The 19,815-nt window shown below is 47.2% G+C and overlaps 1 protein-coding gene across 5 annotated transcripts in view; it reads right to left on the reverse strand.

The window, feature by feature from the left end:
• The window catches only part of GRM7 (glutamate metabotropic receptor 7), an 826,769-nt gene that overhangs the window by 303,553 nt on the left and 503,401 nt on the right, over nucleotides 1–19,815 (reverse strand). For all 5 annotated transcript variants that reach the window (XR_007913802.2, XM_008273589.4, XM_002720620.5 and 2 more), the window contains exon 5: nucleotides 12,390–12,530. Coding sequence is in view for 4 of the 5 variants with exons in the window: in XM_008273589.4 (XP_008271811.3) it covers nucleotides 12,390–12,530 (141 nt within the window). In the remaining variant the exon portion in view is untranslated. The remainder of the gene's footprint in view (nucleotides 1–12,389; nucleotides 12,531–19,815) is intronic.

Consider the following 19,815-nt stretch of genomic DNA (forward strand, 5'->3'; position numbering starts at 1 on the left):
GAGCCGCGTGGCCAGAGGAATGGAGGGAGTGTGGTCTGAATGAAAACAGTGGGTGCAGAGAGCTCTTCTCATGCTGTGTAGGGTGGTGGAAAAGGAAGAACGCCCGTTCTGCAGGTTTCACCTGCAAACGTCTATTTCCTGAGGCTGAAGGCAGCCCGCCTCCACCTTGGCGTCTGGTTGAGATTTCAGAAAATGAAGTAGATGAGTTCAGACAGGGGCCTTGACTGCAACCATCCCTTTTCTTCTGTGCTTGCGTTTTGGTTAGGGTTGCACGTTGATATTTTCATCTATCAGCATATTATGGAAATCACTATGCCTTTCATTTCCCTGCTCCCTAGAGGTGGCTGTTTTGTTTTATTATGGTGGCTTCAGAACTTGTTTTTGTTGCTTTTGGGAAGGATGGTTGTAATAAAATACACGACTGGATAAATTAAAAAATATCATCAGCACAGGATTGGCCCTCGAGTTTCATAAACTAATGTTTTGTGGTACATACTGGGCTCTGAACTCCCAACGCTGGAGTCCCGACAGGTGCAGGACTTAAAGTGCAGGCCACATGAACTGAGAGGGTGGGGGAGCTGAGTTAATCTTCTCTGGTCTCTGAGACACACATTCAACAACAGAAGATGAAAAGGAAGTGGCTGAGGGGACACGGGGAAGACAGATGCTTGTGTGAACTCCCGAGAAGGGGGTCTCAGCTCTGCACCCTCCTCCAACCACAGGGACTGGAGAGTTCTCAAAGTCATCAACATCAGAACTGACCCTGGGCCACACAGAGGCCAGGACACAGCAGGCAGGCACAAGGAACTTGGATGTCCCCAGTACTAAGAACAGGAGTCCACAGGTGCGTCCCTGGAGATGGCACTGTGGAGATAAGACAGATGCCACAGTGCTGGGTCTCACACCCCTCACAAGCAACATGTGTGCCTTCATTTCCTCAAGGCCCTGGTGACGAATTTCTATTGCCATGGACCAAATGGCAGGTAATCACTGGTAGGTAGAGACTGAATTTCTAGAAAATGCTAGAGCATTGATTTGAAAATCGAAGTAGGTGCCAGCGCTGTGGTGAAGCAGATAAAGTCATCACCTGCAGTGCCACCATCCCATATGGGGGCTGGTTCGAGTCCCAGCTGCTCCACTTCTAATCAAGATCCCTGTTAATGCGCCTGGGGAATCAGCAGATGGTCCAAGTGCTTGGACCCCTGCACCCACCTGGGAGACCCAGATGAAGCTCCTGGCTCCTGACTCTGGACTGGCCTACCTCTGACCACTGTAGCCATCTGGATAGTAAACCAGCAGATGGAAGATCTCTGTCTCTTCCTGTCTTTTTCTCTAACTCTGCCTTTAAAATAAATAATCCTTTAATAAAAAGTCACTCTAGAGGAAATCCAAATGGCCAACAGATATATGAAAAAATGTTCAAGGTCACTAGCCATCAGGGAAATGCAAATCAAAACCACAATGAGGTTTCGCCTCACCCCGGTCAGAATGGCTCACATACAGAAATCTACCAACAATAGATGCTGGCGAGGATGTGGGGAAAAAGGGACACTAACCCACTGTTGGTGGGAATGCAAACTGGTTAAGCCACTATGGAAGTCAGTCTGGAGAGTCCTCAGAAACCTGAATATAACCCTACCATACAACCCAGCCATCCCACTCCTTGGGATTTACCCAAAGGCAGTTACATTGGCAATCAAAAAAGTGGTCTGCACATTAATGTTTATTGCAGCTCAATTCACAATAGCTAAGACCTGGAACCAACCCAAATGCCCATCAACAGTAGACTGGATAAAGAAATTATGGGACATGTACTCTATAGAATACTATACAGCAGTCAAAACAATGAAATCCGGTCATTTGCAACAAAATGGAGGAACCTGGAAAACATCATGCTGAGTGAAATAAGCCAGTCCCAAAGGGACAAATATCATATATTCTCCCTGATCGGTGACAACTGAGCACCTAAAAGGAAAGCTGTTGAAGTGAAATGTACACTATGAGAAACGGTCACTTGATCAGCCCTTGCCCTGACTGTTGATGAACAACTTAATATTTTATCCCTTTTAGTATTTTTTGTTCTACTTAATACTATTGGTTGAACTCTGTAATTAATACACAGTTATTCTTAAGTGTTGAAATTTAACTGAAAAGTGATCCCTGTTAAATATGAGTGTGGGAATGAGAGAGGGAGGAGACGTACAGTTTGGGACATGCTCAATCGGACTTGCCCCAAATGGTGGAGTTAGAAACGTGCCAGGAGATTCCAATTCAATCCCATCAAGGTGGCATGTACCAATGCCATCTCACTAGTCCAAGTGATCAATTTCTGTTCACAATTGATCACACTGATAGGTCTAAGTGTCAAAGGGATCACACAAACAAGACTAGTGTCTGCTAATACTAACTGATAGAATCAAAAAGGGAGAGAACGATCCAACATGGGAAGCGAGATACACAGCAGACCCATAGAAGGGCAGATGTCCTAAATACCACTCTGGCCTCAGAATCAGCCCTTAAGACATTCAGATCTGGCTGAAGAGCCCATGAGAGTATTTTAGGCATGGAAAGCAAAGACACTCTGGCAAAACAAATAAACAAACAAAAAACAAACAAAAAAATACACCTAAATGAAAGATCTTGTCGCTCCCCCTCTTCGCGGAGGAATGACACAGGGCCCTGTGCTGTTCTTTTGTCTGCTCGGCCCTCCCCGGGTTTGCTGCTGGTCCTTCCCGGGTTGGCTGCCGTCCCTCCACCTCCGTGGAGGGGCGGGCCCCCCTGCCACTTTCCCCACTTCCGCGGGGGAGCGGCACACCGCCGGCCGGCTCTCTCGGGGGCTGCTCAGATGTTATCCAGATGTTCCTGGTGCATGTTGTCTCTCTCCTCCTTTATAGTCCTCTTCCACCAATCCCAACTCGGCTACCCACACGCCGAGCACGCTGCTCTCCTCCAATCAGGAGCAGGATCAGCTCCTGCAGGTTACTGGTCAAACTGGAGGCAGCTGTGTAAAAGCTGTTTACTCCTCTCTCAGCGCCATATTCTGGGAGAGCAGATGCATAGAATAAGTCTTAATTTCAGTAACTTAGTCTAGTCCGAGTTGCTCCCCACAATTCCCCCTTTCTTTTTATTTTTTGGCATTGATACGCGCCTGTCTTCGGTGCCCCGTGGCACACACTCTGCTCTGCTTGCTGGAGTTGCCCACAGGTGCTTACAAGCCCTACCAATCAGGGAAACCGAATCCGGGTCCTCTCTTCGCCATGTTGTGAGGAGGTTTTTAGACGCTGATGCGTGCCTGTGTTCGGTGCCCTGCAGCGCATGCTCTGCTCTGCTAGAACTGCCTGCAGGTGCTTACAAGCCCTATCAGGCAAACCAAATCCAAGCCTTCTCATTGCTGTATTGTGGGGAGACTTATTGGTGTTGATTCGTGCCTATCTTCGGTGACCTGCAGCTCATACTCTGGTCAAGCTGCCTGCTGGTGCTTTTCACCTAATCAGGCAGACCGAATCCAAGCTCTCTCATTGCCATGTTGTGGGGAGGCCTTATTTTTCTCTATTTCTCTATCTTCGGGCATTCCTATCTCTCCTATTTTACTTCTATCTGCCAGCATTCCTATTTCTCTCATTTTACTTCTATATTTCTGTTTCTCTTATCCCCGCAGCTTCCCGGCGCCCGCCCCGAGGCAGCTTCCCAGCGCCCACCCTGCGGTGGCTTCCCGGCTCTGCGCGGCTTCCCGGCTTCGCGCGCACCCCATGGTCTCCGCACCCCTTCGCGCCCGCACCATGGCCCCGTGCCAACCCTGCACTTCCTATCTACTCGCGCCCCATGCGCTCTCCCCGTTTGTGCCCTGCGTGCTCTCTCTGCGCGCGGCGGCTTCCGCGAATCACACAGCCTAGCTCACGTTTCCGCTTCTCGGTTTTCAGTCTAAGTTCCCTGCGCTAACCTGGCAAATTCAACCTAGCTCACGTCTGCGCCTTTCAGTTTGGCTTCCCGTCTTTTGCTCCCCTGGCTAATCGGACAGATTCCAACCTAGCTTACGTCTCCGCCTCTGGTTTTAGCTTTTTGCCTTTTGCTCCCCGGGCTGACTTGACGAATTCCAACCTAGCTTACGTCTCCGCTTTGGCCTGCCCCCGCGGCTTCATCCTCCCTAACATATTTTTCTCTACCCGGTATGTTTCCTAACTTTTCTTCCAACAATATTCCCCTCTCATTTCTCCTGGCTTCTCCCCACAGTCCATATCCGAGTCTATGTTTCTTCCAGCTTTCACTTTCGCTTTCAATCCTAACTTCTTCTGGCACTTTTTCCGTCCGGCTTTTCCCTAGGCTCTCTCTAATCTCTCTCTCCGGTATTTTCCCACTTTTTCTCATTTCTTCCCTCCTAGGTTTCCTATCCGAGTCACGGCACCATTATGTCTCCTAAGTTTCCTATCCGAGTCACGGCACCATTATGTTGCTAACCGTCTTCGTGGAGGAACGACACAGGACCCTGCGCTGTTCTTTCGTCTGCTCGGCCCTCCCCGGGTTTGCTGCTGGTCCTTCCCGGGTTGGCTGCCGTCCCTCCACCTCCATGGAGGGGCGGGCCCCCCTGCCACTTTCCCCACTTCCGTGGGGGAGCGGCACACCGCCAGCCGGCTCTATCGGGGGCTGCTCAGGTGTTCCTTCAGATAGATGTTCCTGGTGCATGTTGTCTCTCTCCTCCTTTATAGTCCTCTTCCACCAATCCCAACTCTGCTACCCACACGCTGAGTACGCTTCTCTCCTCCAATCAGGAGCAGGATCAGCTCCTGCAGGTTATTGGTCGAACTGGAGGCAGCTGTGCAAAACTTGTTTACTCCTTTCCCAGTGCCATATTGTGGGAGAGCAGATGCATAGAATAAGTCTTAATTTCAGTAACTTAGTCTAGTCCGAGTTGCTCCCCACAAGATCTCTGCAAGTGAGATCCCAGTAAAAAGAACAGGTCATCAAAGGTGGAGGTACCTTTCTCTGAAGGGAAGAGAGAACTTCCACTTTGACTATGACCTTATCTAAATAAGATCGGAGTTGGTGAACTCAAAATGCTTCCATAGCCTTGGCAACTCATGACTAGAGCCTAGGGAGATTACTGATACCATAAACAAGAGTGTCAATTTGTTAAGTCAACAACAGGAGTCACTGTGCACTTACTCCCCATGTAGGATCTCTGTCCTTAATGTGCTGTACATTGTGATTTAATGCTATAACTGGTACTCAAACAGTATTTTACAATTTGTGTTTCTGTGTGGGTGCAAACTGTTTTTTTTTTTTTTTTGACAGGCAGAGTGGACAGTGAGAGAGAGAGACAGAGAGAAAGGTCTTCCTTTGCCGTTGGTTCACCCTCCAATGGCCGCCGCGGCCGGCACACCGCGCTGATCCGATGGCAGGAGCCAGGAGCCAGGTACTTTTCCTGGTCTCCCATGGGGTGCAGGGCCCAAGCACCTGGGCCATCCTCCACTGCACTCCCGGGCCACAGCAGAGGGCTGGCCTGGAAGAGGGGCAACCGGGACAGAATCCGGCGCCCCGACCGGGACTAGAACCCGGTGTGCCGGCGCCGCTAGGCGGAGGAGCAAACTGTTAAAATCTTTACTTAATATATACTAAATTGATCTTCTGTATATAAAGATAATTGAAAATGAATCTTGATGTGAATGGAAGGGGAGAGGGAGTGGGAAAGGGGAGGGTTGCGGGTGGGAGGGACGGTATGGTGGGGAAGCCATTGTAATCCATAAGTCGTACTTTGGAAATTTATATTCATTAAATAAAAGTTTTAAAAAAAGGCACTATCAACTAAAAAGAAAAGTTACAGAAAAGGGTTAAAAATTATTAGTTTTCACTGGCGACTTTGAGGCTGTTTTTTCCTCTCATAAGATAGAATGAGAGGAAGGGCTACATGGACTACTGCTCCCAGAATCAAGCACAGTCTAAGCACTGTGTATTTTGTCAAATTTACCTGGTGCATTAAGTGACTACTGACATAGATGATGATACGCTGCTATTTAAATAAAAAGGTCAACTTTTCAGTACTTCAACTCCTTTTAAAATAACCTTATTGATTTTTTTAAATACAAGACAAACTTTCACACCTACATGAATTTAAAACAAAGCCACAGAATTAGCACGGCATTTAAATAAGACTGAATGCTACACTAAAGATAACTATCATTTCTTGGGACTATTTCTTGTGGGAATACCAATTCTAGAAACATAATCATCTTTTATAGACATAGGATTTTCATCCAATATCCCATGATTCCAAGAAGGATTTAAGGAGGTTTTGCATGAGCCATGAGGATTTCAGATGCAGCACTTAGATCATTTTGACTTGGGGAATCCCCTGTCAGCTGACCTGCCATCTGTCTAAATTCCATCAGAAAACTCATCCAAGTTTCTGCTGTGCGATGCCTCACTAAGTCCATGGAGTTACGTATCTCAGCCTTGCCGCGATGTTCCTGACATGTAACACTTAATGTTCACTTAAATGAAACCAATTATTTAACACCTAACAATCCTGAGGTGACACGTTTCTAGTTCCTATGAAGAAGGGGAAGACGGGCAAACATTTAAGGGCAAGGGTGGCTCCAGAAACAACAAACAAGATGTGGACATTTACACATCAGTCAGATAATCAAAAATCTGACAAAGCCCCAGCTCAGCTCATAGTCCTAGCAAATGCGCCCAGAGAGAGGAAACCACAGTAAGCTGTGTCAGTCTCTGTGGGCAAGTGCACTTTGTACTGCTTCTCCCCAGCAAGGCTGTGAGAAGTGTTCGGGCACCACAAGGCTAGACATGATTCATCTGTAACATTCTGATGTAGATTCTTCAATCATGCTAAATAAATTAGGTGCCATAATACATCTATATAACAATTAAAGGTCAATTCAGAATAGAATAATAAAAATGACAGGAAAAACTAATTAGCAGACTCATAAATTCTTTCTGCACATATATTCTCAAAGCCTTTGCCGTTCTTTGTCTTGTTAACAAATGGCAGAGGCGTGGGCAGGGCCCCAGGGAGAGTAGAGACTGGAGAATGATGTGGTTTACTCCTGAAGATTAACTGGCTTTTCCTTAGCTCAGCCCTGAGAAAGAGAGCTTGGAGAAACGGAGGGTAAAGGCAAACAGACCTGAAGGGTCGTGACCCTCCCCAATGTGCACATGACCAGACTGTGTTCCAGAGCCTTCGAGATCTCTCCACAGCCAACAGCAACAAACTTGCGTCCTGTGTGCCTGGAAAGCAGTAGCAATGCAACACAATCGGGTGTTACTAAAAAAAGGGACTAAGCAAAAACGATGTCACTGATGCTTCCAACTTCCACCATCTCAAAAGGACAACAAAGCTTAGAAAGCCCAAAGTGAGCCCTGGGAGGTTTCTAGACATTCCACGCCTGCTTCTCAGCCAGGAAGTGCCTCTGGTGAGAAACTCACAAAGCAGCCCTTGGCAGAGCAGGGAGGTCACTCAGACCAATGCTCTGTGCCAGCGGCAAGGACAGCACAGGGGAGGCTGGCGTTGTGGCACAGCGGGGTAACCACCACCAGTGACGCCGGTGTCCCATGTCGCAGCACGGGTTTGAGTGCCAGCTATTCCACTTCGGATCCAGCTCCCTGCTAAAGCACTTGAGAAGGCAGCACACGATGGCCCAAGTGGTTGCCCCCTAACACTTAGGTGGGAGACGTGGATGGAGTTCCAGGCTGCTGGCATTGCTGGGCTCAGCTCTAGCCACTGAGACCATTTGGGGAGAGAACAATGGATAGAAGGTCTCTGTCTGCACTCTTCTGCCTCCCTGAAACCCTGCCTCTCAAGTCAATAAAATAAATCTTTAAATAAAAAGAATGACAGAGTGACAACTCCGAAGGCTGCCACAGGGCCACAGATTTGGGTTCTCAGAGCCTCCTTTCCAGTGTAAAGGACATATAAGAGCTAAGACCTTGAGATGCTATGAAGGACCTAAGGATGAAACTCATCAGGGCGAAATGGATGACATTTGCATTTGAGGGGGTAAGCACGCTCAGGGCCCAGGGACACTTGGTCACACACTCGGTACTGTGGCACTCACATTCCACAAGCCCTGAGCTTCCTGCTCTACTTACCACATAACAGGTGCAAGTCTGTCAGAAGTTCTAACTCTGCAATACCTCACTGTGGAACGTGCCCCCGGAGAAAAGCCGCCATCTGCACTCCAAGGCTTATGCAAACCTCTGGGTTCATCTTCCCGTGGGAGTGTGCCAGACAGTCTTCCTGCAGATAGATGCAGGTGGCGGGATCTTCGTTGAGCACCTCCAGACAACAGCGTCAGCCAGAGGAGCAGAACACCATGCCCACAGCCACCCTGCTGTGAGGTCCAGTGCTATGTGCCATCTCCAACCTGAATGACCTCATTGAAGCCCCCACCACAGTTTTGGACATGAGGTTTCACTATTCTCATCTCAAAACCAAGGGCTGGCTTCTAGGGGTTACATAACCCTTCCCCAAGCTCCCGCACGCAGAGGCCAAGGTAACTGCAGATTTCAAAGCTAAGGTTCTGTTCAACCACTGTGGGTTAGTGCACTTCCGGACTCCAACATGACCTCACTTCCTGTGTGCAACTGTAGTGCTTTCCATGGCCTTAGCATCTCCAGAAATGAGTAACCCTCAAAGAGGACACACTTTCAAGAGGTTTAAATACCAATGGTGTGCAGGCAAGTTTCAAGGCTGAGCACATGAGCTGGCAAGCCAAGGACAGGGACACCAACATCACCTGCAGAAAACCACACCTATCCTGTCTGCCTCTGCATGACAGTCTGAGGTGCACTGTCTACAAAGGCTGACTTTGCAGTGGCTCACCCAGCACTGCCTCCATGAGAAAACGCAGCTCCAACGTGAACTGGCAGGAGCAGCACTGTGCTTTCTGTGGCAGCTTGGCCGCCATGCACCTGCTCAAGTCCATTTCCCCCATATGGACAGCAGGGAAGAGAACTCAGGAGCAGGAAGGCTCCTGGCCAAACCTCCGTCTGTGTCAGTGGAGATGGGGCCACGTCCAGCGTAAAGGAGGATGTCAAGATGTCAGGTTGGGGAATTCTAGGGGTGGATTATCAAGGGCACTTGGATTGGTATGAAAATATTGAAGAACGTCGCAGCAACCCTTGCTTCAAGGAGACTTTCAACACATATGGGTAATTTGTGAGAATAAAGATTTCGTGGCTGCTCGGATCGGTTTCTATAAGAAGGAAAGTGTACTTAGCCCCAAGTAAAATATAAAGTATGCACAGCTTATTCCCCATTTCTTAATACTTTTTTTTTTCAACAACTGCTCTTCCTCTCATGACCCCTTACTTTCTGGAAGATTCTAGAACTCATCATTATATCCTGAGTCCACGAATTCACTTTCTCTGAACCGTATGCATCTCATCTCTCATCTTTAAACTTGTCCTGTCAGATGACTGATTCAATCTCAGTCTATGCAGAGCTAATACATAACAAATAGCTCATTATGTCGAAAGAGGCTATACAGCTCAGTAAAAAAAAAAGTTTGCATTTTAATTGGCACTTACTTCCTCCCGAGTGACTACTACAGGCAGTGCTTGGTTCCTTGCTCTTCAGCAGAGCCCAGTCATAGAAAGAGAGGCATGAATGGCTGACTTCCTGCAGTATCCAGGTCGAAATTTGTGCTCTCTGCAGTGCCAGACCCCTCTGCTCGGCTCCCGCCCAGATGCTTCTTCGTAAGATGTCCATTCCTTTCATGTCGCCAAGTCTGGTTTCCAAGCAGCTTTCCCTCCTGTCACCCACATTCTTCAACGCAATAGTGCATCCCCCTCTGGTTCATCTATTTGCCGCAGTAAAACTTGCTTTCTCAGCAGTTTCAAAGACTCCCAGCAACACAGTGGCATCTGTCACTTCTCTCCACATCTTCTCCATGAGGCTTTTCTCCAGAGGTGCCACTTCCAAACTAAGGTGTACTTAAATGTCAAGTTATTTAAAATAGTGTTGGGGGTGGGGTCGTCACTGTGGCATAGTGGGCTGGGCCAGTGCCACAGACACCAGAATCCTATATGGGCTTAGATTTGTGTTGCAGCTGCTCCTATTCTCCTCCAGCTCTCTGCTATTATTGCCTGGGAAAGCAGCAGAACATGGCTCCTACACCCACCTGGAATAAGTTCTTGGCTCCTGGCTTTGCAATGGTTCAGCTCTGACCATTGTGGCCATGGGGACTGAACCAGTGGATGGAAGATCTTTCTCTCTGTCTTTCCCTGTCTATAACTCTAACTCTGAAATAAACAAAAATTTTTTAAAAAGTAGTGTTTCGGGATCATCAGATCGAGATCCATGTTTAGTTGGCTTTTGAAAAAAAAAAAAGGAAGACAAAAGCAAAACACACACACATGCACACACACACATGACCACTTGGGTATTCACAGCACTCATGTGCAGAAATGCCATAGAACGAGGTAGGACGTTGCAGACACTGCTTTACCTCTACCCACCATGGCTCTGTGCAAGGGTTAAGAAGGAAGCAATCTACAAATGATCTAGGATCACAGGACATGTACACCAGTGACCCCAGATCATTTGTGTGGAAGGAGAATGGTAGGAAGACAAAAACACTCCTATTTGCATTGTTACAATTTGGTGAATTGCAAATCTTTTTATAAACCTCAAAACCTCAAGGACTGGCCCTAAAATGTGGTTGCCGATCAAACAGCCTGTGTTAGGCAGAGCAGATGAAAAGACAAGGAGACAAGGGGCTGGCCGTGGGAGGGGACACAGCTGATGGCCACCAGGCACTGCACTCCAAGGCAGACACTCAGCCGGACGCCAGATGTCAGAGAGAACACGGAGCACGGTCATCAATCACCCACGTGCTCCCGCACACCTGACTGTTTGCTGTCATCCAGACAAATTATCCAGATGTCAAACTAATCTCTTCAAGTTTCCACATGAAAGCTCTGTGTCACCTGGGTCTGGTCAACAATGAATTAATCCCTACCCCCGACCCTGCACCGCCAAATAAGGACCATGTTTCTGAAAGCGCTTTCTTGTGATGCGACATGGACTGGATAATGGCTAACCCACTATTGTACGGCGCCAAGTTAAAGCTCCATATTTGCATCATATTGATTACTTTATCTACTTTGATTTGTTCTTTGCTCTCGTCTTTAATCTCCTTTGTCACAGAAAACTCCTTGAGTGAGAAGAGCACACAGAAGCTTCCTACAGCCTTTACGGTGTTCTTGGTAGCACCGACTCTATACATTCTACCTGATCGGTATCTGCTTGTTGACTAGCTGCAGTTCCCAGATAATCGATACCGAAGCGTCCTACAGCAAAGATAAACTAAATGCAGGCATGATAACAGGGCTCCCACAGGAGCGTCAATTTGCTGAAGGCACTCGAGGGGTCTTAGCTAAAGCATCCCCACTTGTTTGCTATGTGCCCACTGCATTTTCGTGTTGTGACATCCTCAGAGGTACAATAATTCTGCCAAGAGCCCTGCGGCAGGCTTCCACCCCAAAGCCTGCAATCCAGACTTCTTCTCTGACCAGCCAGTGCCCACTCCTCCTCGAGATACCAGCTCAACCATCATGTCATCAAGAATGTCTTCTGAGACAATGGATTTCGACATGCGTGAAATTGTTATGGTGTGTGCTCTTAGAATGCCCAGAACACACATACACTTGTGTGTTCAGAGAGAGATGACTGAAACAAGGTCACATCTCCCCCAGCAGACAGCCGTGAGCACGGGAACAGCATCCACACCTGGCGTTCTGCATCAGAACACCAGTGCTAAGTACAGTGGTTCCAGCAATCAGCGGTTCAACAAACAGTTGTAAGTGAAGGGACCCCTGTGTACGCTTTTCCTCACGACTGCTCAACACGGGTTTTTGATTTGGAACATTCATGCAAGCTTGCAAAGGAGAAGCCGTGAATACTTTGAAGTCTATTTAAAACAACAGATGATCTGTGAACTCAGACGTCATGAAAATCATTAGGAACTCTTGTTATTATAAACCCATACTAACAGTTAAAGCTGGTCAGGGTATGGAGTTTGTCAGAGATTTTTCTTTCTATTCGGAAGTGACTTCCTACTTCTGGATGAAGCACTGACTAGTATTTATTGATAAAATGTCCAAAGCAACATGATCTCTCGTGACTTCAAAGGGTCAGTGACAATGTCAGCTGCTGCAATATAGAAGGAAGACAAGACTGCGTTCTCATCTGTATTCATCTGTATTTCTCTTGTCCCTTCCACTTATGTTCCTGTTCCACTTCCCCTCAACAATCCAGTAAAATTCAGTCTACTCCTTCAATTTGTCTCCAGCCACGCTTCCTGCTGTCGGCTATACAGACACTTCAGTGCTGGCCACGCGAAGCCACGGGAGAAGGACAGCGAGAATGCCGTTACCTGTGCACTTGCGGTCCGTGTCTTCCTTTTTGGACCCACTGATCGTCAACTTGCAGTTGAAGTTTTCCTCCCAGTACTCAGCAAACCACACGTTTCTTCTGTTGTTCTCAAGCGTGCGGGATGTGAAGTAAGCATCGAACCCTAAAACGAGTTAAATGAGGAGGTCACTGTTTGGGGGATAATCATAGCAAATCAAAAAATAAAAATAGCACTGTTGAGTTTTGGGGATCAGCACACTCGATGCTTTTTTATGTCAATCAAAATAATGAAGGAAAAAAAACTTGACAAGATGTTCTATTGGAGACCTATGGATAAATGTCCAGTTCCATCTTCCAGGCAGATGTGTGGCCTACAAATGCTATTTCCTTTCCAACAAAAGCTGTATGTGAACTATCACGGCACACTTTGAATCTCCAGAGAGCTAGACCAGAAATCTTGTCTGTAACAACATCACCAAAAAGCTAACAGAGGACAGGGGGAGGCATCTGGCCTCGAAGTTGCTGGGATGATACCTGGGGTGTGTGCTTCCCATCTCACAGTGCTTGGCTCTGAATCCCAGCTGCACTCTGATTCTGGCTTCCTGTTAACATTGCTCCAGGGAGACAGAAAGTGATGTTTCAGGTAGTTGGGTCCCTGTCAGCCACGCAGGAAACACGGATTGAGTTCCAGGTTCCAAGCTTCAACTCTCTGGCCACCAGGGGTATTTAGGAAGTAAACCAGTGCATGGGAGTTCTCCTGTTCTCTCTCTGTCTCTCTCTCTCTCAGAAAAATAACAAATCTCTATTAAAAAGATAATAATGGGGGCTGGCACTGTGGTGTAGTGGGTAAAGCCACCATCTGCAGTGTTGGCGTCCTATATGGGCACCAGTTTGAGACCTGGCTGCTCCACTTCTGATCCAGCTCTCTGCTGTGGCCAGGGAAAGCAGTAGAAGATGACCCAAGTCCTTGGGCCCCTGCACCCATGTGGGAGACCTGGAAGAAGCTTCTGGCTCCTGGCTTTGGATAGGTGCAACTCCAGCCATTACAGCCAATTGGGGAGTGAACCAGCAGATGGAAGATCTCCCTCTTGCTTTCTGCCTTTCCTCTCTCTGTGTAACTCTGACTTTCAAATAAATAAATATCTTTAAAAAAAGATAATAATGGACAATTTCAGGGTTTACTACAGGTCATATACTGCGGTATACATACTTTCACTTCAATATCCTACATGATAGCTAATATCTCTATTCCCTCTCTGCAGATGGGAAATCAGAGACGTAGAAGGAACAACATCTCCTCAGTCCCTCATTACCTCACAGTCTGCATTTCCAAGCTGCTGGTCTTCGCAAGTCTTTTTAGGAACGCTCTCATTTAGTGAGGTCTCATCCTGTAACTGACTCTCTGGATAAAAGGAATAAAGATTTTTGGAGAGGCCACTTATAAAATGAACCAACATAAGGCTTAACGCTATGCATCAAGGATGTCCAGATGAGGAGACACCTGACAGTCCAGGTGCCCCAAATGATCTATCTGTCTCTTTTGGATCATCTCAACATTCCATGGAGGCCACGAGGTCTTGTGAGAATCAGAGTGGCGAGAAAGCTAGGACTCGGTGTCACAGCGCAAAGCTCCAATCCCAGCCCTAACAGCCTCCCCAGGCCACGGAAACATGAGCACGTTCAAACCTAATCTTTCTGAGCTTCCCCTCACCAACCCATAAAAACGAAGACCAAGCCTTCCCCATGGCATCCTGACTGCGGCACTAGGAAGACTTTGAAACCCAAGAAGGTGAAAGTCAAGATCTGTGGGAGAAACGGACTCACTTCCACATGATCTAAATTATTCCTACTTTTCTGCTGATTTTAAAGCCACAAAAGTCACATCAAGAGTTACAATAAAAAATAAATGCTTTATATACCTTTTGCTAAAATGGGCCACATCACCCCTACTGAGACCTTAAGGCTCCCAGCCATACCTTCAAGGCAGAAACCAAGACTCTGAGAATTCAGGCCTGAGTCAGCCTGACTCCAACCCTGGGTTCTGAGTTGCAGGCTCCAGAGCTACAGTGAACCTCCCTGGCGAGACCCAGACAATAGAAAAGGGGGCAATCCATCAAAATGACAAAATCGGCTACAAGGTGCGAGTGCTAGAGCAAAAAGCCAGTTCCAAAATACGGAGCTTGTTCCAGACAACCCAAGGCACCAGGAGCAGAGGTGGAACAGTTATTATCCAACTTGGTTCCTTCCTGCTGACTTAGCTCTGCTCAGCAGTCAGATCTGTTTCAGAACCTATGAATTCATTCATCTTTATCAGAGCTACAGTAATAACAAAACAAAACAAACCTAGGAGACTCTTAGGTTCCCTCTACTCATTTTCATTCATAAAGAAGAAAACATCGATGAGATCCTCAAGCTTTCAGAAGAGACCTTACTGGAGCCAGGTTTTGATGATGCCCTGAACAAGTCTGGCAGCTGGGCTTATGCCAACAGGCAGTTTCTGCTCTGCGGGGCTTCAAAGCCTTCACCACACCATCACCACTGTTCCTGCAGCCCGAGACCCTCATATCTAAGTCAACAACAAGGTGTTCACTGTAGTACCTAAAACCACCACCAACGTGGAGCTGAGCATCAGGGAGCGATGAAAAAGTTAAAAAAACTCCATCAATCCAGCCTAATGACACATGTGTATGAGTGCAACTGTAACATGAAGTTCACAGAAAGTGCGCATTAAAAATGATGCATGGGTTTCCATTTTTTTCTGTGCCAAACGTAGACTTATTTTTAAATTCCACTTTCCATGAACTTGCAGAAATACTTGGGTGTGTCCATGTGTACATATTTAATAGTGAACTGAAAATTTCTTCCCATTGCTGCTAAGGCTCAGAAGAAAAGTACCTGGACATCCACCTCATTAACAAATGACCAGAGTATGGGTTTCATTTTCCAGGAATTAGACTCAGAACCGGAGTTATGCTGAAGAAGAAAGATTATTCTTTCACACGGAGCAGACAGGGTTCTTAATATGAAACTCTTGCTTTTGTGGACAGAAATGTTTCATTTGTGCACTTGTCTGGGTGATTTGGAGGCCAGCACTCCATCGAGGATATGTTGAGTGACCGTGCTGTAGTCTTAAAAGTAAACTTCAAACAACACAGGAGACACAGCTAGGGCCTGAGTTGTTGTTATCACTACACTCACCTGGTTCTTTCTTCTTTGACCTGGGGTGCTGCTCTCAAACACTCCTTGAAACTTGTGCCTGAGACACAAGTGTGTGAATCAACAGACATAATCATCCCAGGCTGCTTGTTTGGGAGGTGACCTTTCTGGATGAGAGGGGAAAAGGCTCACGCCACTGTGCTGTGTAAAAGGAGAGTTATCAGAGTGTCAAGAGGAGGTCAGAGGACACACTGGCTGCTCTGCCTGGGCAGAGAGGGGCTGACAGATACTAACGGAGCTGCAGGCAGCCTCAGAAAGTGACCAGTAGCCCGAGTACCGCTTTCCCAGCATGCAGCTGAGAAGCCTCCTGGCAGGCTAAGGGGCTGTGTGCAGCCACACTTCCCATACCCCAGACTATGAAGGGAAGGCTACTGGCATTTGCTGCCCATTTCCAGTTAAGGATGGATGGGCTAAGGGTTCAGAAGCACATGGGTTCGTGACACCTGATGGGACACACACACACACACACATGCGCGCGCACCATCCTAGCCACTCACTGTAACAAAGAGAAAGCAAGACAGACAAGGAAATGTTCGGTATCACTTAGATTATGTCAAGCCCAGAACCGGGCATTACTAAGCCCCATGGTTTAATGAGGCAGACGTGGGTGGTTAACTATAAAGAGGAGCAACACAACCATAGGATCGTCCAGAAAACAGGCTATTTCTGGTGGTGGAGCGGGGAGGCAGCAGGTGTCCGTGTCTCAGTCCTGCTGCGATGAGGAAAGGCTGTGCGCTCTGGGAGCCCAAGCCCCACAGCTCACAGCCCTTCTACACCTCCCCTGCCACCTCCCACCATGGCCTCCCGGCCCGGGAGTGAGCTGCATGTGCTCCTCAGGGCAGACACCGGCTCTCTACCGCTGGGATCTCTTTTCTGACAATCCTGAGATCCAACATGAGTAAGGTGCAAACTCCAATGATCCAAGAAATACCACTGCAGGCTGCTGCAATATGTCCTTGATAAAGCTGCTGAAAAAGTTTGAGAAGGAACAGGACATAAACAGAGAGAACCCATCTATCATTATGAAGGCAAATGACCATCACTTATAGAGAAAAGGACCACAATTAAAATAATTTATAAACAATAGCTTTTCAAGAACAAATGGTAACTTGGCCGGTGCCGCGGCTCACTAGGCTAATCCTCCGCCTTGCAGCACCAGCACCGGCACACCGGGTTCTAGTCCCAGTTGGGGCGCCAGATTCTGTCCCGGTTGCCCCTCTTCCAGGCCAGCTCTCTGCTGTGGCCCGGGAGTGCAGTGGAGGATGGCCCAAGTGCTTGGGCCCTGCACCCCATGGGAGACCAGGAGAAGTACCTGGCTCCTGCCATCGGATCAGCGCGGTGCGCCGGCCGCAGCGCGCTGGCCGCGGCGGCCATTGGAGGGTGAACCAACGGCAAAGGAAGACCTTTCTCTCTTTCTCTCTCTCTCACTGTCCACTCTGCCTGTCAAAAAAAAAAAGTGCATGGAAAGAGAAAGGTGCTCATGTCATATGAATATACTTCGAGGGGCATAAATACACGTACAAACGACACGTATTAAATGGACAGCGACTGGGTAAAAGAAGACTCAGAAACTGGAACGCAAGGATGTATCTGCTAGCTTTGCCATGTGCTAGTCAGGGGACCTTGGGACAATCCTAAGCAGTCTTTCTCCATCTGTAACATGAGGATGATGGCAACGCCCAGTTCAGAGGGCAGGTGACCCAACCAGTGTCGGCAAAACTGCAAATGTCCGCTTACTTGAAAGAACACATAAATACACAGGGGGAAGAAGAGAGGCCGAAGAGGAAGAGAAAATGTGAGAAGAGAAATAACACACGGCATGCGGATGGATATTTGTCAGTCAAGATCTGGCTTTGCAGGTGGATGTACTTGCGTGGATCCTGGCTCTGCTGACAGCTGTTATTTAACTATTATTATTATTATTAATATTCATGCCCAGTCACTTCATTTTTATTGGTTTTGTCTTAATGAACTATACATTTTTTAAGCTTTTTCTTTCTTCATTCTTTCCAGTAAACACTTAGAGACACACCGACGTTTCCTCAACTACGAAATGAAGATTGTCCTGCCGACCTCATAGATGGTCTAATGTTGAAAATAGTAAGACTAAGCCAATTTACATCTAATGTTGCCAAGGAAATGCATGCACTTTCTTCTTCTTTAGGTTGTGCAGTTTTCCTACGAGTTCCAGTTATACATTAACTACCCTCCACCCATGGAAACCCAGTTTTTCCCTCGCCACGTGCAGCCAAGCATGTTGAACAGCCCAAGAGTAGCAGTATGGAGAAACTCAGGAGGTGCACAGTCAGCAGAGATGGAAGTGAGATGGGGTGGGGAAGTGTTTTTTTTGCAAAGGATCACTTGAGTGTTTCTAACCTAATGTGCAGCCCATACAAAATTATCAACTTAAAAATTAGCCTGCTGAAGATTTACTCATTGTGAGTCCCACCTGTGGACGGTTGTCTTGGCAGGGCCAGAATCTTCTACAGCCCAGGGGCAGGACATTCCCCACCCCTGGGTGACACCAGCAGCAGCTACCGCCCACCTGCAAGGCTGTGGCTACAGGTGTGCAATGGGGGCTGAAGCAGGGTATCGCAGAAGGCACTGGCTCTCCCTCCATCTACCCCACCTCATGAGCCTCAGCTTCAACCCCTGCCACCTTGGCCCAGTGTTCAGTAGATGCCCCCAGTAAATGGTCGTACTCAGCAGTGTCCGTCACGTCCGCAGTTAGAACTGTCAGAGTCTTGGGTTCTTAAGGTTCATGTAATCTCTTCCCTCTACTTTCCTATTCGTCTTCCTTCTGTCCTATGTGGTGTTCAAGCTGTCCACGTTTCCCTGTCGTCTTCTCCCCTCCACAGCAAAATAAGAATCGTCATAGTCAAAGTATGTACCCGGGACAGGAGTGGCACCTGCCAGTGAGAACCCAAAGTCAACCCCGAAATGCAGCCTCTTGACCAAGCCATTTTGCTTTGTTGTAGTTACCTGAAACAAGGAATTATACTCAAAAATAGCAGTATAAAGCACTAGATGGTTTTAAGAGACTATTACTTTTATTGAATAAGAGACTGATTTTGTAATTCAAAGACTCTTATCAGAGATACATTCAAACACGTAGTGAGTAAAATTAAATTTATTAAACATATTGAGTAAAATTAAAATATTAAATGAAAATATGTAGCATATGGGATTTGATCTGTTCAGTGGGGACAGTGAAAACACAATTAGTGATATAGTGATGATATTCAAACCTCAGTATTTTGTTCATTAGTGTTCATTATATGATTCTATTTTATGTATGTAGGAGGTAATTCCTTTAGTCGAGAGCCTAAAAAGTAGTTATGGAAGTCGTCAGTTGAACACCGTTCATAACGACGAAAACTTAGAATCACTGCAAATGCCGGAATCACAAGACTGAATATCAGTACAGTGAAACACTTTGTACCCATCAGAAAGCATAAACCTGAAGAGCAAGCCCAAGGAAGCAGGACTCTGTAATTGTACGTTATATTCACAAAGTTAGAGGGATGGCACATTCTACGGTGGGTTAAGCTGCAGCCGCATCAGAGCGCCAGCTGGAGTCTGGGCTGCTCAGCTTCCACTCCAGTGTTTTTCTGATGCTTCTGAGAAGCCAGGGGAAGGTGGGCCCAGTGCCCGAGTCCCTGCCGCCCATGTGGGAGACCAGGATGCAGTCCCTGGCTCCTGGCCTGGCCCAGACCTGGTTGCTGTGGCCATTAAGCAAGTCAACCACTACTTAGAAACCCCACCCCCACCCCCACCTGGCTTTCCCTCCTGCTGTAGCTCTGCCTTTCAAACAAGCAAACAAACAAACATTTTAAAAAGTCAGAATGCACTGACAGTGTGACTGATTACTCATAGGCATTATGAAGCAAGTCTTCAAATACTGATATATCCATAGTGGGTGTTTACTCACAGTGAGTGATACTGAATCTCATCTATACTCTCTACTTCTTTATATACACACATACATCTGAAGTAACACAGAGACACAAAAAAAACCTCCGTGAGTTATTTTCACTAAAATACAGGGCCATTCCTTATACTTTTTAGGCTTTTCCAAATTTTCCCAGGACTGCCCACACACAGCCACTTGTACCGAGCCTTTTTTTCCAGGAACTCTGCCCCTGATTTCAACGAGGTACTCAGAGAGCACTGTGTCTAGGATGGCAGTCCACAGGCCTGACTACACACGGCCCCCATGCGTGGAATTAGAA

Source organism: Oryctolagus cuniculus, chromosome 10 (assembly GCF_964237555.1).
Source record: "Oryctolagus cuniculus chromosome 10, mOryCun1.1, whole genome shotgun sequence".
NCBI classification, from domain to species: Eukaryota; Metazoa; Chordata; class Mammalia; order Lagomorpha; family Leporidae; genus Oryctolagus; species Oryctolagus cuniculus.